This window comes from Mizuhopecten yessoensis, unplaced genomic scaffold (assembly GCF_002113885.1).
Source record: "Mizuhopecten yessoensis strain PY_sf001 unplaced genomic scaffold, ASM211388v2 scaffold716311, whole genome shotgun sequence".
In the NCBI taxonomy this organism is placed as follows: Eukaryota; Metazoa; Mollusca; class Bivalvia; order Pectinida; family Pectinidae; genus Mizuhopecten; species Mizuhopecten yessoensis.
In genome coordinates this window covers 530,449-550,913 of record NW_018480053.1, presented here as the reverse complement: position 1 = coordinate 550,913, position 20,465 = coordinate 530,449, and the positions used below count along the sequence as shown (strand labels likewise).

Sequence of the window (20,465 nt, the reverse complement as noted above, 5' to 3'; positions counted from 1 at the left end):
TACGAAAGTTGATGACCGTATAAACGTGCATTTGGATAAATATTATTAAAAGCAAAAGGTAAACAATAATTGCCATGTTATAGGTCAGTTTAATATCAAATTGGCAACATTTCGTAAATGAAATGTCATATTTTTCAGTATGATGTAGATTTCACGGAACCAACAGCTTTAAGCTGACGTGTACTGTTGGTTTAACCAAATGAAAATGATAGTAGGATTGCACGAATACACAAACTGCAGTTCAATTTATACTGAACCCATTGCATAACAAAATGGAACTTCTAAATATACATGGGATATTTGGCAAATCTGGTCACAACACGATACCACGCAGAAGCGGTGACATGACATAGTATTAGGTCCCATCGTGTGGTCTTTGATCTAACAACGGAAAATAAGAGGCACGATGGATGGTATTGGGAAGCTAATGCGATTTCGTCCAGTTCTGTCGAAACATGGTAGGTGTCTTTACTTTTAAAGCAACATTTATCAAACATCCGATAACACTGTATATAAACTATAAGAAGCCAAACGGGTAGTATTACGGAAACCATTGAATCTAACGTGAATATGTTTATTACAGGGCCTATGTATTGCATTGCAGCTCACTCAAGCGATCAATACATGTGTATTTGTGAACTCGCGTACAATTAAGACATATAGGCCTATCTATCTAACCATTTTTAGCGATGACGAGTTCCCGATTTTATGAACGTTTCAGATTCCATGCAGATTACACGAGGGCAGATATTCAGAAATAGAAACACTTCATGGCGAATGGCCCGTTACATGTGCACAGAAATAGCTGTCTATATAAGACATATTGTCACTTAACGATCGATTCACGGTTGACTGACCAGCGATCTGTTATTATGTTTGACTGAAAGGCTTTAACATAGTTTGGGATCACACCTGCCACACATTTACACTTTACAGCATGTCGGTAGATCCGTACTAGATAGTCTGCATATATTAAAAATATGCATTGGTGCAATATCAACATGCACATATTCATGGTACTGACACTGTTTATACAATATCCTGGGGAATGGTGACCATATGAATGTCAGATGAATGGGCTTTACATATGTTTATTTTCATTCCGATAGCTTTAAAACACGTGTTTTACGAAGCAAGCTGTATATAATTGTCACAAACGTCATCCCTGAAACAGTTCATTAAATTTGTTCCAAGACCAACTCAATTCATCACTCCATGGTATCGACCAAAGCAAGATTCAATCCTTAATAATAACACACCATTTACAATAATAGCATACCCCTCAAGTTATAATTATAACATTCTCTCCTCCATTCTTAATAACAACACTCTCCTCCATTCTTAATAATAACACACTCATCCATTCTTAATAATAACATGCTCCTCCATTCTTAATAATAACACTCTCCTCCATTCTTAATAATAACACTCTCCTTCATTCACAACAAAACGCACTCCTCCATTCACAATGATAACACGCACCTTAATTCACAATAACACCCTCCTCCATTCACAATTATAAGATATACTTCCATTTACAATCAAATCCTCCATTCACGATTACTTCCATTCTTTACAATTAGACACTCCTTCATTCCATTCTTTACAATTTGACACTCCTTCATTCACAATATTACCAAACTATTTGTCCACAAGGATGACAGTGTCAGCAAAGCTGCTATAGCCAACTGTTAAAATGATGAAATAGAAAACTATTTGATTGGTTTCCGGTAAAAGTCTGACCAATCGGCAGGCTGTCACCTGTCATTTGAAGATTATACAAAGGGGTGACATCTGACTTCAAAGCCAGCCAGTCCATTTTACCGTTATGCTTCCAAGTGATTCTTTTGATATACATCACATGATCAAAGTAAGTCTACTTGTATCATCCATAAAGTGGATCGTACAGTGCTTCGTCCATTAAACTCCAGGGGTGCAGAGAGCACACGGTGCTTCGTCCATTAAACTCCTGTGGTGCAGAGAGCATACAATGCTTCGTCCATTAAACTCCAGGGGTGCAGAGAGCATACAGTCTTTCGTCCATTAAACTCCAAAGGTACAGAGAACGTACAGTCTTTCGTCCATTAAACTCCAGGGGTGCCCCTGATTTTCGATGATAAAGAATAGTTCATAATTTTATTATTTATTGTGATAACATACATCACTGACAGCGATAACATGTATTCCTCTTGACAGCTCTGAGCAGTTTCCGACATGTTCGCTGTGTCGGGACAGTGGCTGTAGCGGAGGCACGGAAAATACTTGACAAAGAACTGGACGGGATCCGAGAGGCCGGGACATGGAAGGCGGAGAGAGTCATCGTGACCAAACAAGCGCCATCAATCAGAGTCGAGGGTCAAACATCAAATATTCTCAACTTCTGTGCTAACAATTACCTTGGGTTGTCTGTAAGTTGTCTAAATTGCGAAAAATTACATATTATTGTAAATCACTATAAGAATTATTCTTGTTTCTAAGTTCCTATTCCCCTACTATGTATTTTTTATATTAAACTTCGCTCCCAAGCATGTTTAAGAAAGAGAAGACGAGGACCAATGTGGAACCTCTGCAGAAATTCTAAGTTGTGACACGACTGTACAATGTGTGCTGTTTGTAGCATAACGATCAATCTTGGGATAGATTTGAAATCACCACAGGGATCATAGATTTAACCAATTATAGTATTCTGCTTTATGTCTCTTAAAAACAATTGCACATGAAGAATACTTAAAACAAAACCATTTTGCTCTACAATGTCAGTATGAGTTACATTCTTGTCTTACAGAGTCACCCAGAAGTGATTGAGGCTGGTAAGAGAGCGCTAGACAGCCACGGATCAGGTGTTAGCTCCACACGATTTATCTGTGGCACCATCGTAAGTTCGGGACTAAAAGTTGGGGTATAAATATTCGCTGAAGTTTTGGGAAAAAATATCGCCAAAATCTAAATAAATTTGAATGAAAAAGCTAAGGATAATACTGGTTTTATCAAAGTTTAGCGGAACTGGACAGGGTCGGAGTGTCCCAGTTCGAGTCCCATGCTATTTCGACTTGCGTTTTTCCTCTCCTGTTACAGAGCAGTGACAAAGAACGAATACAAAGTGGGGAACTTTGCAAGGTCTTTTAATTGTATTTAATAGCAAAAATAATATCTCTACAGTTTTATCCGAAGAGTATAACATTATATGATAGAAAATGTGAATCAATGCAATAAACCAGTGCACAGAAATCAGAAAACTCACTTTGAAAATATGTTCTAATTTGACAGGACCTTCATATAGAATTAGAACGTAAGATAGCCCGTTTTCACGGGCGAGAAGACGCCATTTTGTATGCCAGTTGCTTTGATGCAAACGCGGGAATATTTGAGGTATTGCTTGGCCCCGATGATGCTGTGATATCGGACGAATTAAATCACGCATCTATCATTGATGGAATTCGTCTGTGTAAGGCGAGGAGGATGAGGTACAAACACAGAGACATGGGAGGTACGTAACCATAGCAGCATTGATATAATAAAAATACAAAAACACGAGTCGTATAATTTCTCTATTATTTTAAGTTGTCAGTTGTTTTTGTTTTGAAGTCATCTGACAGGTACAGTTGTGAGATTGTGGCCGATAGGTACTTATTACTTCTGACTTGACAGTTTCTTCCTTCCTGATATCTTTCTACAATTGTTTTTGTTCTGTTGTTTTTGTGTTTGATGTTTGTGTGGTATTTTTCTTCTATACGGTACCTGGTATCTTTGCACCATTATTATGTGTTGTTGTTGATTTTCTTTTCACGACATAAACATTGGGGTTGATATTTCTGAACATTTATGTCAGGTCGGTAGGTATGGATTGTAGAAAGGTTATAGTGAACATGAAGGTGACAGGGTACCTTCCGTACTAGTCATCGGAACGTCACATAGAAACTCTTATTGGTTGTCATACATAACCTTTATACAATTCACTGGCACTGTTATTCAGCCAGTAACAGCTTTAGAAATAATGTATATTTTAAGTAGTAATTGCCATATTCTACGGTGCATACCAATGTTACATATATAACAACAACTGATAGTAAAGCGTAGCCGAAATGACCAGGACATACGGATGTATGCTACACCTTAGAACAATAGAACGATTCAAAATGGTAAATTAACTTTTGCATATATTATATGATAATTGTAGAAGCGTCTCATCTCAAGACAAGTACTCCTAAAGGACCTAACATGCACGAGATGATAGACTAATATATTCAGGACTAGCAATAGAGTGTAGAGACAAACTGACTTTAGCAATCTAACATTATGTACCACGTGATATGAACCCAAACAATATAATACTCGACTCTCGGCAGGCGAAGTTATGCAGCAAAGGTGAAATGTTCTATGAAATCTCACAATTCTATCCCGCCGTCTACAGGAATCTGATAAAACATCTTGGTCAAGAGGCTGACGCATGCACGCTTCACTATGCGGCCTATCATTTATTAGATAAAATAAACTCAGCAATTTACTGACTTATAGATTTGTTTAGTTTTCAAATGTTGGAGTTATACAAACTACATTTGCATTTCCAGACCTGGAAGCACAGCTCCAGGACGCGAGCTCCAGTCGGATGAAGCTGGTGGTGACGGACGGTGTGTTCAGCATGGACGGGAACGTAACTCCTTTACCGTAGGTCAATTCACCTTGGAGGGCGATACTCATGAGCCAGTATACTTCATAGCAAATCGACATTAAAACAGTACATTTGACGTTTTCTTGAATTCTATCAAGAACGCTATAGTATAATCTGAATGTATGTAATAAAACCTTAAATAATACCCCTCGTATTGTTTGTTTGGTTTTCTCACTTTCCATCAGTGTATTTTAAGACAATGTATTTCAAGACACCATTTTCCTTTATTCTTAAAAATTCATTAAAACGTTTTCCTCAATAAAACGTCACAACCATTTATAGCGCCAACATTTCCTTTCGTTAATGCAAAGGTGACTTTATTCCCTTTTTTATCTTCATGAAATCCACCCACACTTAATCTAATAATTTTCCAATTTAGTTTTAATCCCACAAGATCATTTTCCCCGGTTTGATTGGCTGTTGCAGTCCTGCATTATAAAGAATAACAACTACATTAATAAGCGGTTTAACGTGTGATACAAAATACAACATATTTGCGACAAATCCCGTGTATGTCAGAAATTAGTTTGTACAGGTACAATTCGTCAGGGTTTGATGATATTTAGTGGATGCCATTTCACACGGTATTTCCTCTGTGAAGGGTGAAATAGATACTAGGCGAATGTGAAATTTAGCGTTCAAGGAGAATCAAAGACTAATTCATTTTTCTTCATCCTGTCGTCTGGTGTTCTTTACTTTCGAGAGGTAGGTTAAACATAGCGACATAAACTATCATCCTCTTTCTTTTGTTGTTTCAGGGAAATCTGTGAGTTAGCAAACAAATATGATGCAATGGTATTTATAGACGAGTGCCACGGTACAGGGCTTTTTGGACCGACCGGAAGGTAAGTTTACAACCATACGAGTCTAGACGTAGCACACGTTATTTTCAAAACCAATCCCATATTACCTATCCACCAAATCCCGTTGTTCTTTCATCGAAATAGCTTACATCAAGAACTGCTTTTAAAGAGAACGTTATAAAATCAAATTCTTGGTTAGCATGGAAGATAGTTCTTTGGTCAGAGCAAATGTTTATTAATTAGACAATAGCATCGTACATCAGGAACCTTTGTAACGGGAATATGGTTCTAATATCAGATTTTTAAAATTAATTTTACAGTGTAGTTAGAGAGTATGCTTTTGAAAGGGAATTCCTAAATTCAAATTCTTGATTCTACTCAATCAAAGACATGAATCAGTGATGATGACCCACATTGGTATTCACGGCTATATATGGTCATATTGGTTTCAACAGGGGGACAGAAGAATTTTTCGGAATAGAAGGATGTGCGGATATCATCAATTCCACACTTGGAAAAGCTTTAGGAGGAGCAGCCGGTAAGATTTCTTATCGCTAGTAATAATAATTGAATGTTTAATTATTTTTATTTTTTTAAATGAAAGAGTTTGGTAAAATTGGTGAAAGGTTTGTTTCATTATGTGAGGTAAATGAAGACTGAGTGCCAAGAGAGAGAGACGCCACTGAAAAGAAATAATAGTCAGGAGAGAAAAGGCAAAGATATAAATCCCAAGTATTGATACGGGGGCAGCATATCAGCTTTGGTTACTTCTTTGTCCCCTTAGTAAAAGACACAAAAGCACAAGAAAACCTCCAATCCGACAGGGCACATGTCTCAGTTTACATAATATTCGTGGAATTGATGACATTACGAATAAAAGATCACAATTAATTTATTAAAATGTTGCCGTCTTGCATAAAACTAACATCATTCATCACATGTCTTTTAAAATCATTAAAAAGTAAAGCTATTTCTCATATGGAGACCAACAATTAATTAGGAGACTGTACAATTTTGTATTATTTGTATTCCGATTTTCCTCTTGCTATGATGTTAACATGTATATAATAAACAGCTTGATACATGTGAATCATTATGTAAACGTTTTTATATTTTGCATGGTATTTTTACCTGAACAACTGTTTGTAAGCCATTTCCTTATTTGTCTGCAGGAGGGTACACGGCTGGACCTCAGCAACTGGTCACTTTACTACGACAGAGGTCAAGACCATATCTATTTTCTAACGCTCTTCCACCAGCAGTCGTGGCGTGTGCGAGTAAGGTAAGCAAAGAGTGAAATAGAAAGAAAACAATTACGTGATCACTTTGAAGCAAAATAGAGCAAAAATACCACGTCTCAATACACAAGATCTGAACTGGTACAAAAGGTTACCACCATTAACAACAAGGAGATTATATCGCTATGTTACGAAGTCCTGATTTTAAGTTTGAATAGACGAAATTAGGACAAAACATGGACAAAGAAAATATTTGCATGGATAACCCTGCAAAACGAATATCAGAAGGTGTTTCGAAGGGGTAAACGTCTTCGGTTTAATTGACGACAGCCTCAATGAAAATGTAGGTCAAATCCAATTATAATCATACCTCATTTTTAGCTCACCTGGCCTGTAGCTGTATTTTAGTCCACTTTTAAGATTACAAGTGTGAGATTAATACCAGGTGAGCGATTCAGGCCCATTGGGCCTCTTGTTATAACAACGTATCTGATTGGAATATATTGGTCACATGACGGGGAAATAAAACATCGTATAGCCCTGATGCGCTTGAATTTCTGCGGTCACATCATTTAGTCCGAGCATCTCTAGAAACAGGAGTGTTGCCCTCATTTCATCTATTTAAACTTACAACCAGGGCTTTGTTAATGGTGGTGACCTTTTGTATCATTTAGGGTATTCAGATCTGGTACTTTCGAATGTATGAAGCTTACAATAACAATACACAGGTAGTACCGACGCCTGATAATATTCACTATTGTATAAATGCTCTGTGTCCATATAACAAAATGTTTGTTATTTTTGGAAACGCGATTCATTGTTTACCTGAGATTAATCATGTTTCCCTTTTCCACAGGAGCAATAAATGTAATACATCACACCCATATAATCTGCATTTTATAATCTCATTGAGGAGATATGTCCATGATGATGACATACTTATCATATAATTCATTTGTTTTAAATTGTACTGTACAGAGCTGACAGCAGTGGATTTTCCAGTCCTATAGTCAGAATAAAATCTTTGTATCTGTGTATAGAGTAATATATTTGCACTTTCCTGTACACTTATAAAAACCTGATCGAATGTATAATGTGCCTAACGTTTAGGCCCTTGACCTAATTGTCGCTGACGACAACCTCACCAAGAAGGTCCAATCGAACACCAAACGATTCCGAACTAGGATGGAGGACGCTGGCTTCACAGTCGGGGTAAGTACAGCGCTGTCATCAAAGTCCTCCAGACCTCGGATACTATCCTGGTATTGATTTCCGCCCGATTAATGTTTTTTAATTCATGTAAATTTTCCAATAAGCTGTTGATTTTTTTCCTTATCTCATCAGACACTGATTTGTTGTGCACAGGTGTAATCTTGTAGATGAAATTATTCTTAAAAGTTATTAGATATAAGCATCTTCCATTAGATGTATTTCTTAATAATTTGGACTAAATAATTTGGACTAAATAATAATTTGGACTAAATAATTTGGACTTTGGACCCGAGAGTCGTTTCATTGTTTTGGTCTTGATGACCTCCGACGAGTCCTACCTAGACGAAATGTCTACCTGATTTAGTAACCTAATATTGTTGGATTGTTCTCAGTTCCCCCACTTTTTTAAATAACATGGGGAGAAGAATGTTTATAGTCTGTTTCTGAGTAGTATTTGCACTATCTACATGTATTTACTTGTGTTTTTACCTGTGGTTAACCCTTCTATCTAAGTTGGAAGCTGATCATATCTAATTTAATAATACATCATATACGATTTTCAGATATTTAATAACAAATATTAAAATCTATTATATTTTAATATTAATTATATATACATACATATATATATATACTGATTATATCCATTCTATAGTCCGTGTGCTGTTTCTATGATATATGATAAGATGAAATGTGTTGGGTTTTTTTGTAATAATTTTGTACTTTAACAATATTGTTAAAATGATAATTTAATAGTTATACAATGAAACTTTTCCTCATTATTGTAACATTTAATACGATTCCAAAATACCTAGTAAGAACGGTTATGTGTGACTAAGAGTGTGGTGTTTAACAGTTGATAATTAAACTTAAAAAAAAGAAATTCATCTATATTCCTAGATGTTAAAAGTATATTATAACTGTCGTAAAAATTATTTAATATCGATTATCATCCAAGCTATCATTTCCAACCTTTTGAGCTAGTAGAGAGATATGATGAGTTTAACCATTACCTAAGCACAACTTGAGAACCGGACGGTGAACTTTATGGAGTACGCGAACGAAGCATCACATCTCGAAATTGTGTGACACTTTACTCGGACTGCAGTGTATATTTGCGATAATGACAGTTCTTTTTCTCTTGCTTAGCCTATTTTTTATTATGATGCAGCAATCCCACATATTTTGTATCTCGGCATCATTTGTTTGTGTTTAAATAAAATAAAAAATACTAATGCCTATTGGAGGGTAAAGCAATTCATAAATTTCATTTAAAATGATGTCTAACCTACAAAGCGTAGCTGTACTGTACACGTGTACAGAAATTTGATGACGTGATTTCATAGAAGATAAATCAATAGGAATGTTATTAAAATATGTTCCTTTGATTTGAAAAATATTTCATTACTTATTCAAGGAAAATGATCACATGCCCAAATGTTAAACAAATAAATCTGAACGTGGATTCGAACTTGCACCGTTCACTTCTTCTGGTAAAAAGTAAACTCGTTACACAATCGGCTACATCGGACATATACTAAATTGGAAATACAATATCTGTTTCAACCCAAGAAACACCTGTCACAGTTTTGAGAAACTTGATCAACCATGTTTTTCATTATTTTGAGCACTTTCCCAAACAGCCAAAGGAGGACCACTTTCCCGTCATACCATTTATTTTTGCATATTACATCACGGAGTCTGGGAAACCGCATCACTTTCATAGATTAAGTGAATATGGCTTTATTTACAGTATTATATTAACAATACCTAATCTCTCAGCAGTTCAAAAATGCATATTCAATTGGTTTGATATCTATTCCATGCATTTTTGCTACTAGAAAGTATTTACTGCTTAATTATTTCCCGTATTCATAAATGACGACTTATTAAGGAAATATGGTCAGTTTTCCGCCATAGCTCTTTAAGTATATATTTGTACTTGTCTTGTATTAGCTAGGTGGCTTAAAAAGTGAAATGTAAATTAAATGTAATGTATACTAAGTGAGTATTGATATATTTGACAGTAAACTCTTACTACATGTATTAAGTTATTGTTATATCTGTATCATGTATGTAATGATTGTATCTTGTGTATACACATAAATGGATTTTAAATTATTAACCTTAAATTTGATAAACAGACAATTAAGTGTTTGCCATTTTATTTTATCAGTTTCATACCCCCGAAATTTTTCAAAACTTATGAAATATATATCCAAAAAATACAAAGCATATCAAAGCTACAAGCCAGGCAGGTAACCTTTTGGGGTAAGTATGAAACAGACTATAACTGGTTTGCCATTGTTTTCCTATATCAACCCTTTTCTTTGTTCCCTAAACAGTAGGGGAACTGAGAACACCCCATATGGTGTTACGCTTACTGTGTTGACTAACCGAAGTGTTAAATACGTGCCAGCTTACTTCGTATTTCTAGTGATTATTTAACGTTTGATTATTTCCCACAGGGAGACCCAGCTCATCCTATTTGCCCTGTAATGCTTGGCGATGCCAGACTAGCAAGCAAATTCGCCGATCAGATGTTGGGTACGTATGATATCTTGAATTTAATCTGAATCCGGATCAAATGGTTGATAAAAACTATGATATATCATTAATATTTCGCGGGATTTTAGCGAACTATGAAGAACATTTTTGAGATATAACTATCCTTCTTGATGTACGATATAATGCGTAATATCTGTTTGTTTGATGATGTTGCAATATCCATTATCCATAACCATTGCCATCGCTATGTTAACGCCGATGTACGACTATGAGGATTGCACTAAGTAATATTTGGGGATTATCAATGTAAAAATTACTAATTTTTACCTGTTGTTTTTTCAGAGAGAGGAATATACGTAATTGGTTTCAGTTTCCCCGTGGTGCCTAAAGGTAAATTATTGTATAAAAATAATTTCATACTCATTTTGGGTATAGACGTTTTACTTAACGGTTTAAGTATTTTATCACTTACCCGAAATATGCATTGCTTTTAATGTATTCAGAAATCCTTCGCAAAATTGAAGATTGGTATGTAATTTTTTTTCTGAACATTATCATAAACATCTATTCTTGCCTCACTCCAACAATTTTTTGTTCATCTTAATATTTGTGTCTTACGAAAAACATTTTTATCAGCCTTTTTAAGATTCCCTCTGTCACGCTTGCTAAAGCCGTATAAATGCCGGTGACCAAGTATCTCAATTTGTTAGAATCAAGGGCGTGTAAACCAAGGGTTCATGCTCCTGTCTGGCTCGCTCCATTTTCATTCTCCCGTTTCCTTTCAAAAGTGATTTATTTAAGCCCGAGTCTGACTTTAAAATGTTTCCGCTCTATAGGTACTGTTTTTACATTGGTACAGGGATTTTTAAGACAAAAAGGGAAAGGGAACCAGTATGTCTCGTTTTTATAATATTTAATATATAGATTTGTAACATTGGTGAAACGAAAGTGGCGTTTTATGAATTACAGGGAAGGCCCGCATTCGTGTCCAGCTGTCGGCTGCACATACAGAACAGGAAGTGGACAGAGCCGTAGACGCGTTCATAGAGATTGGGAGACAGTTAAACGTAATCAGTTAGTGGCCGGATCCTTCAGTTACTGGAATGTTAAATACACCTGCGAAACTATTTAAATGTGCTTGTACCATATGTAGTTTACAAATAACATACGGTACGAGAAATTGACACTGGTACAACGAAAATATACCTGAAAACAGGCTAAACGAAAAAGTATAGGAAGATGTTTCAGTTATGAACATCATTTGTTTTCAAATTTTTAATTGCATGCTTTATTTCCCCATTTACTAGGTAATTGACTTGTGTATAATTTAGATGTGTGTTATGCTGAAATGTCAGCCTCCAAAATATGGTTTTGTCCATGGAACTTATCAGCAAGAAGTATACTGATACTGTAATGTTTCCAGTTGATATTGCGCTGTAAGTAAGATATGGTATTACTGTTATAAACTCAAAGATTGATAGGTACACACGTTATTTACCGGAATCAGTTTAACAAATGCAGGTATCAGTAGAAATACCTTTGGGGTGATTATATGAAGGATCTGAGTGATATTTTTTGTGCTATTTAACTTTTTATTCAACACGTACGCGAGGTTCTGATTTTGTCAAAGAGACGTTTTCTCATAACACCGCTTACGTGGTAAATAGAATGACCTATTCGACATTTTAACAGATGGTCTGTTAGCTTTTCTTGCACAGATCGTCGGATTTGTAAATTTATTTACCAGTATAAACGTTGACGTAAGAAAACGGTTGTTTATCAACCGACTGCTAAATTTGATATTGCTCATATGAAGACTTAAAACAGAATAATATTTTATGAAATTACAGATTTTTGTGTGAAAATGGCACCATGAACATTCGCGTTTAAGTCTGGTTAAGCTGATTAGGCGTTGAACCGCTTGTCTAACAATGTAAAACGCTTTGTTTATTCATGATTTTATTAACTATAAGTACTCGCATTCCCTTTGGAAGTATTCTGACTTCCAACAAAGGACACTATATACGTTTTGCAGGAAACTGATATAAAGTTGACATCTGAGATTGTAAAGTGTGCTCACTGAATAAAAATAAATCACATAAACAGTTACCATTGTCAGTATTATGTGATGGTGTGTTTGGTCCTAAGAACACCATTAAGAATTTTAACATAATTACAGCTGTTTGAAATTTGAGTATTTGAAAACAAAAGCAAAAATAAAATAAATAATTGAATAAATATAAACAGGATCCGAAGCTTCTACATGGACCTTCATAAGGCCATTTCCCACACTTTACCAATTTTGGTATACATGAAGTATAAATGAGAAACGACAAGGAAAGTAACCAAACCAAACTATCCGTTTTGTTCATCTATCATATACATAAGGGAGCGTTCTCAAGTAGAAAACAGAGCTCTGAAATGGAACTCTTACAGCGTTTTTCACTGATATAGTGGTGTCTGTTTCCTCAGTTGCCAGTATTTGGGCGTTTGTGTAATACATCTAGTTAAGGTTCAATAGGCCCCCTTATGTTTGCTGTAGTCACCTAAAATTTCCTGATAAGTCATATTCAAAGACCTCAATTAAAAATCGGAACTAATTTATATAATTTGAATATATTGAACTTCTTCATTGGCTATTTGAAAAAGTATAGCCAGGTTAACGTAGTCGGAAATAAGGCATTAAGGTAATAGTTGATGTCGTCATAAAGATAGTTCACCTTGTTTTCCACCCAACTGAGTGCTAAGAAATGACCCATAATTTAAAGTTTATTTATAAACCTAGATCATGCGGAGCTTTATTTCTCTTCTTCTAGCTTTCGAGAGGAATTCCGACCTAAAAAAATAGATGTTGCCATGAGAAACCACTGAAATCATAGTTAAATTCCCTAGTATATATTTTAGCAGGTTATAAATAAGAAAACAAAGGCTAAGTTACCTGCATCGATAAATGAATTTTAAATAATGTACCATTTGATAAAATTCTCTTTTATGAATGCACTAGACATGTTATGAACATTGAAGCTGAAAAGTACGATAATGTTTATAACATGTCTAGCTCTTTTATAACAACAATAAATGTAAATAAAGGACACTTTGTATGAAGTTTAAGTGGTTTTTATTGTCATAGGTCTATGGTTTTACACAAATATACCAGTAAAATCTGTACTCGGATGTTTAACTATGATTTGTTGTACATTTCCATAGCAACAGTCATCTACTGTCGAGGCCGGTATGACTCTCCACACCTAGTTAAAAAGAAGTTAAGCTCCGCATGACCTAGTAATATCAACGAACTTTATATAATATGTCATTTCGTAGCATTCAGTGATGTCGCTAAAGAGATTGACATGTTATAAGTCCGGTGAGCTATTTTTATCTGCCTAAATCTTTTATTATTGACTACATTAACCTGGTTATGCCTTTTTAATAGGTTATGTACAAGTTCAATATATATTCTGATTTTTAATAAGTGTGTTTCAATAAGACTTACCATGGGGTTGATATTTAGGGTGACTATTGCATCTTTTAGGGGGCTTGTTGAACCTTAATTTGAGACTGTTTAGGATTCCATATCTACAGTAAAATCCGCTTAACTTCCGTTGGGATTTACCTGTACCACAGTTTAGCCAGTACACTTCCGTTGGGATTTACCTGTATCACAGTTTAGCCAGTACACTTCCGTTGGGATTTACCTGTACCACAGTTTAGCCAGTACACTTCCGTTGGGATTTACCTGTACCACAGTTTAGCCAGTACACTTCCGTTACCCAGGTAGCTGAATCGGTTAGAGCGATAACATAACAACCTGAAGTGGCGGCAGTGTTCGAATTCCGGTCCGGCTCCGCTAAATATTTACACTCAACACACTGTTGTTGTTCATATTTTGTTTATTTCATATTCATTATTTCTCGCAAAGTATGGTTTTCTTTTCAGAAATGATTTATCAAAGTTTTAGTCATGCCGGAACAAGTTTCCAGTATTTAGGTACAGTTTCGGCCAGTGGTAAGGGGATCCTCAGAAGAAAATATCTGGTCTCTTTACAACTCTGTATTTTCATACCTACTCTTACGATTTGATAGGGGTCCATTTAAAGGAAGATTTCGAAGCTTAATGACACATAAAGGAAAGTATGAGTCCGTGATGTTTTCATTTCTATCAAAACTATAAAAAAAAAACCCACCTATTTACTAGGAATATAAATGACCACACTTAAAAGGATAAATTTTGTTATGAACCGTGCAAATACTCAAGGGGGCAAACCTAAGAGTCTAAGGGCAAACCTAAGGGTATAAGGGCAAACCTAAGGGTCTAAGGGCAAACCTAGGGGTCTAAGGGCAAACCAAAGGGTCTAAGGGCAAACCTAAGGATATAAGGGCAAACCTAGGGGTCTAAGGGCAAACCTTAGTGTCTAAGGGCAAACCTAAGGGTCTAAGGGAAAACCTAAGTGACTAAGGGCAAACCTAAGGGTCTAAGGGCAAACCTAAGGACATAAGGGCAAACCAAAGGGTCTAAGGGCAAACCTTAGGATATAAGGGCAAACCTAAGTGTCTAAGGGCAAACCTAAGGGTCTAAGGGCAAACCTAAGGATATAAGGGCAAACCTAAGGGTCTAAGGGCAAACCTAAGGATATATGGGCAAACCTAGGGGTCTAAGGGCAAACCTAGGGGTCTAAGGGCAAACCTAAGGGTCTAAGGGCAAACCTAAGGATATAAGGGCAAACCTAAGGATATAAGGGCAAACCTAATGGTCTAACGGCAAACCTAAGGGTCTAAGGGCAAACCTAAGGATATAAGGGCAAACCTAAGGGTCTAAGGGCAAACCTAAGGATATAAGGGCAAACCTAAGTGTCTAAGGGCAAACCTAAGGGTCTAAGGGCAAACCTAGGGGTCTAAGGGCAAACCTAAGGGTCTAAGAGCAAACCTCATGGTCTAAGGACAAACCTAAGGGTCTAAGGGAAAACCTTAGGGTCTAAGAGACCGACCAGCATAATATACCACATTGTGTCTGGAAAGATTAACGTAACACATGCATGCGATTGTTTCTCATTTAGTAATAGATACCTAGATACAGTATGCCTAACTCAACTACACTGCACTATACAGCTGATAGACACATTATTATAAGGAGCCTTGCTAGCTTTTAAATGCTTACAATTAGTACGACTTTGAATAGAGGTTTTTTTCTGCATGAATAAATGAATGATTTGTCATGAGTGTTATGCCATATTGTTCTTAAGTACCTGAACCTGAATATTATATTTTGAGCTGAAAGGATTATGAAAATATCAAATTATACTTGATTGTGAACAAAACATGTTCTTAACGTGAAAATGCTTGAAATAGCCTTGTCTGGACTTCTGATCTATGTAATAAATGCTAACAGCTGTATACACGGAACACAGCCTAAGTATTGCAAGGGGAAATAATGTGCGGCGACAATTTCAGATCATAAAGCTGGAAAAAAAATTCCTTTATAATGCTGAATGATTGCCATATACAATCTGTGTACACACATGTGTGCGCTTTGAAGAAATACCAGTGGTTTTAAATACAAGGTAATCTGAAGTTACTAGCCGTGACGTATGTTAACGTCTACTGTGTAGGAGGCACTGACTCGTGTGAAGTTTTACCTGTGTTGGATATTGATCGATCATAATTCAACTTACCTTTAACCCGGAACACGTCGAGGCCTGACAACCTGTATATAAACAATAATGGCGGACAAGTATGGACCGATTACAGGTTGTGAAGGGAATGGAAACATTCTACTATGTACTGTAGTATTAAGACCACTTCAATGTGCTGTTCAGTTGGCAATGTGTTATTTATGACTAAGATATGTTTCCGGTTAATCAGGATGGCTGTGATATAAAGGCGCTTACTAGTAAATATGTGATATACACAGACAGTATAGTACAATTGTAAAGACATGGGTGCTTCGGCTAACAGTACTCGGCGACAACGTCATCTACCTGACAGTGGCCCGGGTATGACTACCAGCGCGTGTGTGCCGTTCTTGACGTCACCACCTGATGGACTCGCGAGTCACACCGGCGACTACTCCTGCTGTGTGTCCTACAACCTCCAGCCCCATACTACCGACAACCGGCATATCCATGCGCAAGTCCAACGGTTTGGGAGAGTGTCGTCCCTGTGTGTTAATGACATCACTCACGACAAGATAGTCAAGATTATTCTGTACGAGGATAGGGAGCTAGATATGCTACCAGCACGTCTGTTACAGAACACGGGTCTACAACTGTGTAATGTGGTCGGAATTCGGAAGGACCTTGTAGTCATTCAGGTCTTTTGTCAAGACGTCATTAAATTTTTTGTTTGTAGTCTAAATGATGCTTCGTGTAAGATCGTGTTTGATCGTAAGTACTGTTCGCAAAATAAACTGCAGCTATACGAATGTCAAATAAGCCCTGATGAAAACTATTTATTGATACTGCAAAATCAACTCTTTGCTATAATGTATGCTCCTGGAAGTGAGGTGGAACACGTGTCTATAGTACACATAAACTGGGAGAAGTGCGAATGTAAGGAAAAGTCATGTGACAGTCTTGACGAGCAGATGCAACTAGCTAGTCACCAGTCATCTGTTGTTTTTGATCCGCGGACAAACAACGACTTGGTTGTGTTCACCAGTTCGTCGTCCGACCGCGGAGTCATCAGTCTGTATAAAACCTACAAAGATAACTTCTTATTTAAAATAATTCAATTCAGAACGGACTGCCCAGCTCTTCCGGGAAAGTTTCAAAACTTGCAGTTCATGAATGACGGCTCCGCCTTAGTGCTCAGTGTTATTGGTACATCCGCACATCCGCACTCGATAGCGTCTATCTGTCGTCTACAGGTGGTGACGGCCTACTGGTTCAACCCCGACTGTTATGACAAACTAGGATCATTTTGGTACATTTCTCCTACATTGTTCATTCAGTATATGCCAATGATATCCACAAGTGGAAGATATGCATGTTGTGGTGGGAAAATATACAATTTGGAAGACATGCATCCTTACTTCCTAGGAACAAAATCTTTAAAACGTGTCTGTAGGGATGTGATAGTTGACTCAGTTTTAGCAGAGGATATCGGGAAACTTCCACTCCCGAAACCTCTTCTCCGCTACCTGTCAGAATGCGTAGCGGACATGAACCAGAATATGTAAGCTTGTCACTTTTAAAGGACATGGAGGGATAGTAACATTAGCTTCATCTGTTGCACTAATACATCATCATCGCTTACCAGGGGTGACTATATATATATCTTTCTCAGAGAGAAATGTGGTTCGTTACTGTAAAGTAAGCGAATAACAACATGATATTCTAGACTCTATTTAAGACTTCATGATAAGAATGCTCAAAATGTCATAGTAAGGCTTTGTTGAATGTATTACTTCAGTGTACATAATAATTGATAAGAGTGACTGATACAAATATTACCAACCTAGAAAGTAGACCGATCCTTATGGACCCCTGTCCTACTGCACTGTGGTTTTTCCAATATACAGTAGCCTTCCCTAAACTTCAGCTTTGAAATGACTGTAACCCTGTAGAACAGCTCATTCAGGTCACTTCCGTTGACCACCTAGGTAACTCAATCGGTTAGAGCGATAGATTAACAATCTGAAGTCCTGGGTTAGAATCCCGGGCTGGCCCCGCTGAATATTTATATACTGTTAAAGTCCATCAAGGTATGGGTTTTTTTCAGAAATAGTATATCAACCTATAGTCATAGCGGAAGAGGAAGTGTCCAATACTAAGTTACAGTTTTTAGCAGTGGTACGGGGCTCCTTAATATAATATATGTATGGAATGGTCAGTGGTACGAGGCTCCTTAATAGAGTATATGTATGGAATGGTAAGTGGTACGAGGCTCCTTAATAGAGTATATGTATGGAATGGTAAGTGGTGCGGGGCTCCTTAATAGAGTATATATATGGAATGGTAAGTGGTACGGGGATCCTTTATAGAGTATATGTATGGAATGGTCAGTGGTACGGGGATCCTTAATAGAGTATATGTATGGAATGGTAAGTGGTGCGGGGCTCCTAAATAGAGTATATGTATGGAATGGTAAGTGGTACGGGGCTCCTTAATAGAGTATATGTATGGAATGGTCAGTGGTGGTACGGGACTCCTTAATAGAGTATATATATGGAATGGTAAGTGGTACGGGGCTCCTTCATAGAATATATGTATGGAATGGTAAGTGGTACGGGGATCCTTAATAGAGTATATGTATGGAATGGTCAGTGGTACGAGGCTCCTTAATAGAGTTTATATATGGAATGGTCAGTGGTACGAGGCTCCTTAATAGAGTATATGTATGAAATGGTAAGTGGTACGGGGATCCTTAATAGAGTATATGTATGGAATGGTCAGTGGTGCGGGGATCCTTAATAGAAGATATGTATGGAATGGTAAGTGGTACGGGGATCCTTAATAGAAGATATGCGTGGTAAAGATAGGAGCAGAACGCCAACCGTGATATTGTTAAAGGTGAAATTGTATTATTCAATTAATATGGTTCAATGACTTCTAAAGCAACATGTTTGTTAAAATTATATGCACGTTATGTTTCTTGCTAGTTGTTTAAACTGTGCAATACTTAGCAAGACGTACTATTATAAAATGTCTTTCAATAACAAAAATAAACAGTATTTTAACAAAATTGATATCTTTTCTGTTCAATATAGTCCAGGTTTCAAGTTGCATGTCTTTAGCTGAATTCCACATAAAAAAAAAATACTTAAAAAACAGCCGAACATTATTCATTCAGCTGCGAATTATCAACTCATTCCACTATCCAGTTAATGTTGCTGGGGATATATTGACCTTCCTATTCAATTAATGCAATCGTTATATAGCCCAGACGCTTTTGCTTGACATTGTCGCTTGTTGTTCACTCTACCTCTGAGGTATACAGACAAGCTTATTCCAGAAACCTCTACTGGGACACAAATGTACACGTATTTAAAATCCATTACTGTAATTTCCATATGTATTGACCCGTAACAGGTACCCTGCAATAAGAGGTCATGTTATGGAAGTATATAAGGGGTTCTAGTAAATGTAATGTGTTTCTTCAGTGTCGTAATTCTCGAGGAAGGAGACTCTATTACTATCAATAACGATAAAGCATCCTCTTAGTCAGTCGCGAATTTAAGTTTTAACAGGTATGCTATTAGTAGTTTTTGCAGACACATATTCACGAATTTCCATAGACAATTACTAATAATAATGAAATTAAACCTTACCAATTGCATTTCAAGTATTCACGAATAAAACATTCATCCGTTGTTCGCGAAATAAAATACATAGGAAAATAAAGATATTTAGATAAAGAGACGTCGCCTTATGTGACCATAACCCTCCCTGTATAGGATGTTGGCACCGGTCTTGCTTTAACCACACGAGCGGTTAAAGTATAACTCTAAATAAAATAGTTTCATACTTAAACTTAACTTAATCGTTGATTTCAATGAAAAAAATGTTTGACATTGATTTGTTGCTTAAATTTAAGGAATCATTAAAATAACAATCAGCATCGATAAGTGCTTAAGTAAACACCGATGTAAACATGTAGGCTGGAAAAAGAGCGGTACCAGGTGTTGTAATGGGGGTATCAGATGATTGTTTGATTGTGCAATGTCCCGTACACTGCAGACACCGAGAAGTCGCTGATTCTACATGGGTATATATCAGTCGCATCACATGCAGGATATTTCCCCCCTTGTGGCTGTCACATTCATTAGATTATCATAAACAAGAACATATTACGACACTGAATGACTCCGTCATCTGTGGACACCCGCTACATGTGACTTTTACTTTTGCGAAATGTCAATAAGTAAACTAGTACTAGCCATCCTCGAGGGGGAATACTAATCAACAAGCAAGCAAAGAAACACATCAATGTTCAATAATCGTCCGACTAAACATTAAATGATTTCATTATATATATATAGTTGCTGCGGGCATCTTTATAATTCAATAATACTGCCGAACGATGATACATTATCCTAAGC

At 36.6% G+C, this 20,465-nt stretch overlaps 1 protein-coding gene across 1 annotated transcript; it reads left to right on the top strand.

Annotated features, from left to right (window-relative positions):
• Positions 1-303: 303 nt before the first annotated feature.
• On the top strand, positions 304-14,608 carry LOC110442908 (2-amino-3-ketobutyrate coenzyme A ligase, mitochondrial-like). The gene is made up of 12 exons (XM_021486788.1): positions 304-458; positions 2,197-2,408; positions 2,786-2,875; positions 3,268-3,487; positions 4,569-4,665; positions 5,428-5,514; positions 5,928-6,010; positions 6,645-6,754; positions 7,821-7,922; positions 10,391-10,469; positions 10,773-10,820; positions 11,400-14,608. Exons 1-12 carry the CDS (start codon positions 407-409, stop codon positions 11,507-11,509), a joined length of 1,290 nt encoding a protein of 429 aa, XP_021342463.1. The 5' UTR covers positions 304-406; the 3' UTR covers positions 11,510-14,608.
• The last annotated feature ends 5,857 nt before the right edge of the window (positions 14,609-20,465 follow it).